Genomic DNA, 9,509 nt, shown 5'->3' with positions numbered 1-9,509 from the left:
ACTGTCCCCAATATTAATGAATGAATTAACTTTCCCCAATAGTAATGAATGAATGAACGTTCGCCAATAGTAATGAATGAATGAATGTACTGTCCCCAATATTAATGAATGAATTAACTTTCCCCAATAGTAATGAATGAATGAACGTTCGCCAATAGTAATGAATGAATGAATGTACTGTCCCCAATATTAATGAATGAATGAACTGTCCCCAATAGTAATGAATGAATGAACTTTCCCCAATATTAATGAATGAATGAACTGTCCCCAATAGTAATGACTGAATGAACTTTCCAATAGCTAACACTACACTGGGTGGGTAAAGCCTCACCTAAAGTCCAGGCGAAGTAGAACTTGGGTCTAGCAGCTTGTATAGAGAAGAAGGCATACGCCAGTCTGGTCAGGAAAGGTGCCTCGTTGACGAAATGGCTGTCAACGTTATATGTGACGGGGAACGCTTTGGTGAGGGTCAGGAACAAAACCATGCACACACCACAGATCAGCAGTTTGCGTGTGACAGCAGCCTGAAAACCAGAGGGAGAGAGTCAGATCGTTCATGGCCATCAGGGAAACTACTTTTTAATTGTCTTCATTGAGCCAGGTAAGTCATTTAAAACACATCTTATTTAGCAAAGAAAACACCTGATAATATGCTGCTATGTTGTTAGTAGTGTAATTACATTGTTATTATACATATATAAGAGAAAATTAATGGCAATATAGTTTCTGAAAGAAAGTACGTCTTTACTTGACTCTACTCTATAGGTGAGGGCTCTGGGACTAACATGACTCTACTTGTACCCAGTCTTACCATAGGTGAGGGCTCTGGGACTAACATGACTCTACTTGTACCCAGTCTTACCATAGGTGAGGGCTCTGGGACTAACATGACTCTACTTGTACCCAGTCTTACCATAGGTGAGGGCTCTGGGACTAACATGACTCTACTTGTACCCAGTCTTACCATAGGTGAGGGCTCTGGGACTAACATGACTCTACTTGTACCCTGTCTTACCATAGGTGAGGGCTCTGGGACTAACATGACTCTACTTGTACCCAGTCTTACCATAGGTGAGGGCTCTGGGACTAACATGACTCTACTTGTACCCTGTCTTACCATAGGTGAGGGCTCTGGGACTAACATGACTCTACTTGTACCCAGTCTTACCATAGGTGAGGGCTCTGGGACTAACATGACTCTACTTGTACCCAGTCTTACCATAGGTGAGGGCCCTGGGACTAACATGACTCTACTTGTACCCAGTCTTACCATAGGTGAGGGCTCTGGGACTAACATGACTCTACTTGTACCCAGTCTTACCATAGGTGAGGGCCCTGGGACTAACATGACTCTACTTGTACCCAGTCTTACCATAGGTGAGGGCTCTGGGACTAACATGACTCTACTTGTACCCAGTCTTACCATAGGTGAGGGCTCTGGGACTAACATGACTCTACTTGTACCCAGTCTTACCATAGGTGAGGGCTCTGAAACTTTATCATATCCATTCTGTCCAGTGTTGGATGCTGAAAGCCTTCTCAGCCTCCTCTGAACGTGTCTCCCCTCTATAAAGTCTATGTAGTCCTTATAGTGACTGCAGGGTCCCACCAGGATACTGAGGAAGTTCAGGTTGTAGCTCAGGTATTCTATCAGAGACGGCTTGGAGCTGGAGGTAGCAGAGAGGAAGAAAGAGACATTGGAAACTGTAGTCAGAGAGAGACAGAGACAGAGAGACAGAGACAGAGAGAGAGAGACAGAGAGAGAGACAGAGAGACAGAGAGAGAGACAAAGAGACAGAGAGAGAGACAGAGAGAGAGAGACAAAGAGACAGAGAGAGAGACAGAGAGAGACAGAGAGAGAGACAAAGAGACAGAGAGAGAGACAGAGAGAGACAGAGAGAGAGACAGAGAGAGACAGAGACAGAGAGACAGAGACAGAGACAGAGACAGAGAGAGAGAGAGAGAGAGAGAGAGAGAGAGAGACAGACAGACAGACAGACAGACAGACAGACAGACAGACAGACAGACAGACAGACAGACAGACAGACAGACAGACAGACAGACAGACAGAGAGAGACAGAGAGAGAGAGACAGAGAGAGAGAGAGACAGAGAGAGAGACAGAGAGAGAGACAGAGAGAGACAGAGAGACAGAGAGAGAGACAAAGAGACATGGAGAGACAGAGAGACAGAGAGAGAGACAAAGAGACAGAGAGAGAGACAGAGAGAGACAGAGAGAGAGACAGAGAGAGACAGAGACAGAGAGACAGAGACAGAGACAGAGACAGAGACAGAGAGAGAGAGAGAGAGAGAGAGACAGACAGACAGACACAGACAGACAGACAGACAGACAGACAGACAGACAGACAGACAGACAGACAGACAGACAGACAGACAGACAGACAGACAGACAGACAGAGAGAGACAGAGAGAGAGACAGAGAGAGAGAGACAGAGAGAGAGAGACAGAGAGAGAGAGACAGAGAGAGAGACAGAGAGAGAGAGAGAGAGAGACAGAGAGAGACAGAGAGAGACAAAGAGAGAGAGAGACAAAGAGAGACAAAGAGAGAGAGAGACAGAGAGAGAGAGACAGAGAGAGACAGAGAGAGAGACAGAGAGACAGAGAGAGCTCTCAGAATTTATGATGTATTGGAGCTGACTGTAGAGGATAGGAAAGAGAAGGGACATTGGATTGATCATGCTTGAGGCAGGTAGCCTAGTGGTTAGAGTGTAGGGACGGCAGGGTAGCCTAGCAGTTAGAGTGTAGGGACGGCAGGTAGCCTAGTGGTTAGAGTGCAGGGACGGCAGGCCCAGGTTAGAGTGTAGGGACGGCAGGTAGCCTAGTGGTTAGAGTGGAGGGACGGCAGGTAGCCTAGCCCAGTGGTTAGAGTGTAGGGACGGCAGGTAGTCTAGTGGTTAGAGTGTAGAGGACGGCAGGTAGCCTAGTGGTTAGAGTGGAGGGGTAGCCTAGTGGTTAGAGGTAGCGGCAGGTAGCCTAGTGGTTAGAGTGTAGGGAGCAGGCAGGTAGTCTAATGGTTAGAGTGTAGGGACGGCAGGTAGTCTAATGGTTAGAGTGTAGGGGCGTCAGGTAGCCCTAGTGGATAGAGTGAGGGCGGCAGGTAGCCTAGTGGTTAGAGTGTAGGGCGGCAGGTAGCCTAGTGGTTAGAGTGTAGGGGCAGGCAGGTAGCCTAGTGGTTAGAGGGAGGGGCGGCAGGCAGCCTAGTGGTTAGAGGGACGGCAGGTAGCCTAGTGGTTAGAGGTAGGGGCAGGCAGGTAGCCTCCAGTGGTTAGAGTGTAGGGACGGCAGGCAGCCTAGTGGTTAGAGTGTAGGGACTCGCAGGTAGCCTAGTTGTTAGAGTGGAGGGACGGCAGGTAGCCTAATGGTTAGAGTGTGGGACGGCAGGTAGTCTAATGGTTAGAGTGTAGGGACGGCAGGTAGCCCTAGTGGTTAGAGTGTAGGGGCAGGCCAGTGAGTGTAGGGGCAGGCAGGTGGCCTAGTAGGTTAGAGTGTAGGGGCAGGCAGGTAGTCTAGTGGTTAGAGTGTAGGGGGCAGGTAGCCTAGTGGTTAGCGGCAGGTAGCAGTGGTTAGAGTGTAGGGGCAGGCAGGTAGCCTAGTGGTTAGAGTGAGGGGGCGGCAGGTAGCCTAGTGGTTAGTGGTTAGAGTGATGGGCCAGTAACCGAAAGGTTGCAAGATTGAATCCCTGAGCTGACAAGGTAAAAATATGTCGTTCTGCCCCTGAACAAGGCAGTTAACACACTGTTCCTAGACCATCATTGTAGAAAATAAATAGTTTTCTCCTGACAACATCAATGTCATTCTAGGCTATCTTGTTTACGTTGAGTGAGAAGACGTGCGCAGGCAAGTAGTTAATATCAATGTAATTTGTGGATGGTGTATGTATATGGTAGATGTGTATGTTAGATGTGTATGGTAGATGTGCATGTATATGGTAGATGTGTATGTATATGGTAGATGTGGGCGGTAGATGTGTATGGTAGATGTGGACGGTAGATGTGTATGGTAGATGTGTATGTATATAGTAGATGTGGATGGTAGATGTAGATGTGTATGTAGATGGTAGATGTGGACAGTAGATGTAGATGTGTATGTATATGGTAGATGTGGGCGGTGAGTAGTGTGTATGGTAGATGTGTACGGTAGATGAGACGGTAGATGTGTATGGTAGATGATGTAGATGTGTATGTAGATGTAGATGTACGATGTGTATGGTAGATGTAGATGTAGATGAGATGTGTATATGGTAGATGTGGATGGTAGATGTAGATGTGTATGGTAGATGTGTATGGTAGATGTAGATGTGTATGGTAGATGTGTACGGTAGATGTGTATGGTAGATGTGGATGGTAGATGTGTATGGTAGATGTGTACGGTAGATGTGTACGGTAGATGTGTATGGTAGATGTGTATGTGTATGGTATATGTGGACGGTAGATGTGGACGGTAGATGTGTATGGTAGATGTGTATGTGTATGTGTATGGTAGATGTAGATGTGTATGGTAGATGTGTATGGTAGATGTGTATGGTAGATGTGTACGGTAGATGTGTATGTAGATGGTAGATGTGTATGGTAGATGTGTATGGTAGATGTGTATGGTGTATGTGTATGGTAGATGGTAGATATGGGTAGGTATGTGGATAGGATGGTAGATGTGTATGTGTGTATGGTAGATGTGTATGGTAGATATGTATGGTAGATGTGTATGGTTGATGTGTATGTGTATGGTATATGTAGGATGTGTATGTAGATGTGTATGGTAGATGGTAGATGTGTACGGTAGATGTGTACGGTAGATGTGTATGTACATGTGTACGGTAGATGGTAGATATACGGTAGATGTGGGTGGTAGATGTGTATGGTAGATGTGGATGTGCGGTAGATTGGATGGAGATGTGGAGTAGATGTATGGTAGATGTGTATGATGTGATGTGTATGGTAGATGTGTATGGTAGATGTGTACGGGCATCTTGAATGTAGATGTGGTGATGTAGATGTGTATGGTACATGTGTACGGTAGATGTAGATGTGTACGGTAGACGTGTACGGTAGATGTGGATGTGTATGGTAGATGTGGACGGTAGATGTAGATGTGTATGTAGATGTGTATGGTAGATGGGTATGTATATGTGTATGGTAGATGTGTATGGTAGATGTGTATGTATATGTGTATGAGTAGATCCACCATAGATATGATGGTAGATGTGTACAGTAGATGTGGATGTGGACAGATCTACGGTAGATGTGTACATCTACATGTGGATGTGGACGGTAGATGTGTACCGTACATGTGTATGGTAGATGGTAGATGTGTACCATAGACATGTACGGTAGATGTGTACAGTAGATGTGTACGAATAGACATCTACCATACAGATGTGTACTGTTGACATCTATGGTTGATGTGTATGTGTATGTATATGTGTATGGTAGATGTGTATGGTAGATGTGGATGTGGATCTACCATGGTAGATGTGTACAGTACATGTGTATGGTAGATGTGGATGTGGACGGTAGATGTGTATGGTAGATGGTAGATACACATATACATGTGTAGATGTGTATGGTAGATGTGGATGTGGACACATCTATGGTAGATGTGTACGGTAGATGTACATACCCATGTGTATGGTAGATGTACATACGGTAGATGTGTATAGATGTGTATGGTGGATGTGTATGTGTATGGTAGAGATGTATGTATATGTGTATGTATATGTGTACGGTAGATGTAGATGTGGATGGTAGATGTGTACTGTAGATGTGTACGGTAGATGTGAATGGTAGATGTGTACGGTAGATGTGTACGGTAGATGTGGATGGTAGATGTGTACGGTAGATGTGACGTTGTAGATGTGTACGGTAGATGTGTACTGTAGATGTGTACGGTAGATATGTAGATGTGTACTGTAGATGTGTACGGTAGATGTGTACTGTAGATGGTACGGTAGATGTGTATGGTAGATGTGTACAGTGGTGTGTACGGTAGATGTGTACGGTAGATGTGCATGGCAGATGTAGATGTGTACGGTAGATGTGTATGTAGATGTGTACTGTAGATGTGTACGGTAGATGTGTACATGATGTAGATGTGTACTGTAGATGTGTATGGTAGATGTGTATGGTAGATGTGGATGGTAGATGTGTACTGTAGATGTACTGTATGTGGTAGATGTGATGTACAGTAGATGTGGATGTGTACGGTAGATGTGGATGGTAGATGTAGATGTGTACAGTAGATGTGTACAGTAGATGTGGATGGTAGATGTAGATGTGTACTGTAGATGTGTACGGTAGATGTCATGCTGTGGATGTGTACGGTAGATGTGGATGTGTACGGTAGATGTGGATGGTAGATGCAGATGTGTACAGTAGATGTGGATGGTAGATGTAGATGTGTAGATGTAGATGTGTACTGTAGATGTGTACTGTAGATGTGTACTGTAGATGTGGATGGTAGATGTGTATGGTAGATGTGGATGGTAGATGTGTACTGTAGATGTGGACGGTAGATGGTAGATGTGTACTGTAGATGTGTACTGTAGATGTGGATGGTAGATGTGTACTGTAGATGTGGACGGTAGATGGTAGATGTGTACTGTAGATGCGGACGGTAGATGTGTACGGTAGATGGGATGGTAGATGTGTACTGTAGATGTGGACGGTAGATGGTAGATGTGTACTGTAGATGTGTACGGTAGATGTGTACGGTAGATGTGTATGGTAGATGTGTATGGTAGATGATTGGATGTAGATGGTGGGCAGATGTGGGATGGCAGAGGTAGCATGTGCAGATGTGTATGGTAGATGTGTACCGTAGATGTGCATGGCAGATGTAGATGTGTACGTAGATATGTATGGTAGATGTAGATGGGACGGTAGATGTGCACCGCAGACGTGCATGTGTATGGTAGATGTGTACGGTAGATGTGTATGGTAGACGGATGCGGTAGATATGTGTAGACGTGTACGGTAGATGTGTATGGCAGATGTACCGTTGATGTGTATGTGTATGGTAGATGTGTATGGTATATGATGTAGATGTGCATAGATGGTAGATGTGTACGGTAGATGTGTATGGTAGATGTGGATGGCAACGATGTATGCACGTAGATGTGTAGATGTACGATGTGTAGATATGGTAGGTAGATGTGACTGACGGATGTGGATGGTAGATGTGGACGGTAGATGTGTATGGTAGATGTGTACTGTAGATGTGTATGGATGGATGTGTATGTAGATATAGATGTGATGTGTATAGTTTGGATGGTAGATGTGTGTATGGTAGATATGTGTATGGTAGTATGTGTATGGTAGATGGGATATGTATGGTAGATGTGTAGATGGTAGATGTGTACGGTAGATGTGTACGGTAGATGTGGATGTATATGTGTACGGTAGATGTGTATGGTAGATGTGTATGCTTATATGTGCTGTGTATGTGTATGGTAGATGTGTATGTATATGTGTATATAGATGTGTATGTGTATGGTATGTGTAGATGTGTACGGTAGATGTGTACGGTAGATGTGTACGGTAAATGTGTATGGTAGATGTGTATAGTAAATGGTAGATATGCAGATGTGTATGGTAGATGTGTACGGTAGTATATGGTATGGTAGATGTGTATGGCAGATGTGTATGGCAGATGTGTATGGTAGATGTGTATGTATATGTGTATGGTAGATGTGTACTGTAGATGTTATGGTAGATGTGTATGGTGATGTGTATAGATGTGTATGGTAGATGTGGTAGATGTGTGTGTATAATGATGTGTACGGTAGATGTGTACGGTAGATGGTAGATGGGTACGGTAGATGTGTATGTATATGTGTATGGTAGATGTGTACGGTAGATGACTATGTATATGTGTATAGTAGATGTGTATGGTAGATGTGTACGGTAGATGTGTACGGTAGATGGTAGATGTGTATGTATATGTGTATGGTAGAGGTGTACGGTAGATGGCTATATATATGTGTAGATCGTTGTTGTGTATGGTAGATGTGTACGTGTATGTGTATTGTAGATGTGTATGGTGGATGTGTACGGTAGATGTGTACGGTAGATGTGTACGGTAGATGTGTACGGTAGATGTGGATGGTAGATGTGGATGGTAGATGTGTACGGTAGATGTGTACGGTAGATGTGTACTAGATGTAGATGTGTACGGTAGATGTGGATGGTACGTGTACTGATAGAGATGTGTACGGTAGATGTGGATGGTAGATGTGTACTGTAGATGTGTACTGTAGATGTGTACGGTAGATGTACTGTAGATGTGTCCTGTAGATGTGGATGGTAGATGTGTCCGGTAGATGGTGGATGTGTACGGTAGATGTGATGTGTACGGGTAGATGTGTAAATGGTATAGTAGATGTGGATGGTGGATGGTAGATGTGTATGGTAGATGTGTATGGTGGATGTGCGGTAGTGTGAATGTGGATGGTAGATGTGTATGGTTGATGTTGTATGAGTGAGATGTGTACTGTAGATAGTAGGGATATTGATGGTAGATGTGTATGGTAGATGTGTATGGTAGGATGTAATATGTGTAATGGTAGATGTGATATGATTGATGTGTATGTGTATGGTAGATGTGTATGGTAGATGGTGTATGGTAGATGTGATAGACGGTAGATGTGTATGGTAGATGTGTATGGTAGATGTGTATGGTAGATGTGTATGGTAGATGTGTACGGTAGATGTGTACTGTAGATGTGTACGGTAGATGGGATGGTAGATGTAGATGTGTACGGTAGATGTGTACTGTAGATGTGTACTGAAGATGTAGTAGATGTGGACGGTAGATGTGTACTGTAGATGTGTACTGTAGATGTGTATGGTAGATGTGTACATTGTACTGTAGATGTGTACTGTAGATGTGTACTGTAGATGTGTACGGTAGATGTGGACGGGTAGATGTGTACTGTAGATGTGTACTGTAGATGTGGACGGTAGATGGTAGATGTGTACTGAGATGTGTACATTAGATGTGTACTGTAGATGTGTACTGTAGATGTGTACTGTAGATGTGGATGGTAGATGGTACTGTAGATGTGTACTGTAGATGTGTACGGTAGATGGTAGATGTGTACTGTAGATGCGGATTTGGGTAGATGTACGGTAGATGTGTACTAGTAGATGTGTACTGTAGATGTGGGCGGTAGATGGTAGATGTGTACTGTAGATGTGTAGATGTGTACAGATAGATGTACTGTAGATGTGTACTGTGTAGATGTGTATGTAGATGTGTACAGTAGATGTGTACGGTAGATGTGTACGGTAGATGTGTCCTGTAGATGTGTACTGTAGATGGTAGATGTAGATGTACTGGTAGATGTGGATGGTAGATAGATGTGGTACCGGGTGGGCATAGATGTGTACAGTAGATGTACAACCTATGTTCCTGTCATCAACACTGAGCCAACGCACACTGCAAGGCATGTATATACCGTGATGAATACATACTCTACAGCGTGGAGCCTCTGATC

At 44.2% G+C, this 9,509-nt stretch overlaps 1 protein-coding gene across 1 annotated transcript in view; it reads right to left on the bottom strand.

Moving 5' to 3' along the window:
* Window positions 1-310: 310 nt before the first annotated feature.
* The window catches only part of LOC124029966 (lysophospholipid acyltransferase 1-like), a gene marked incomplete at both ends in the record, with an annotated part of 9,226 nt that continues 27 nt past the window's right edge, over window positions 311-9,509 (bottom strand). Inside the window, 3 exons of the mRNA XM_046341496.1 lie at window positions 311-524; window positions 1,475-1,667; window positions 9,487-9,509. The exon at window positions 9,487-9,509 is cut by the window's right edge and continues 27 nt beyond it. Of these exons, the coding sequence (XP_046197452.1) occupies window positions 311-524; window positions 1,475-1,667; window positions 9,487-9,509 (430 nt within the window). The remainder of the gene's footprint in view (window positions 525-1,474; window positions 1,668-9,486) is intronic.

The sequence above is a fragment of the Oncorhynchus gorbuscha genome, unplaced genomic scaffold (genome assembly GCF_021184085.1).
Source record: "Oncorhynchus gorbuscha isolate QuinsamMale2020 ecotype Even-year unplaced genomic scaffold, OgorEven_v1.0 Un_scaffold_8447, whole genome shotgun sequence".
NCBI lineage: Eukaryota > Metazoa > Chordata > Actinopteri > Salmoniformes > Salmonidae > Oncorhynchus > Oncorhynchus gorbuscha.
Note: the sequence above shows the minus strand (reverse complement) of the source record. Positions and strands in the feature narration are given on the sequence as shown.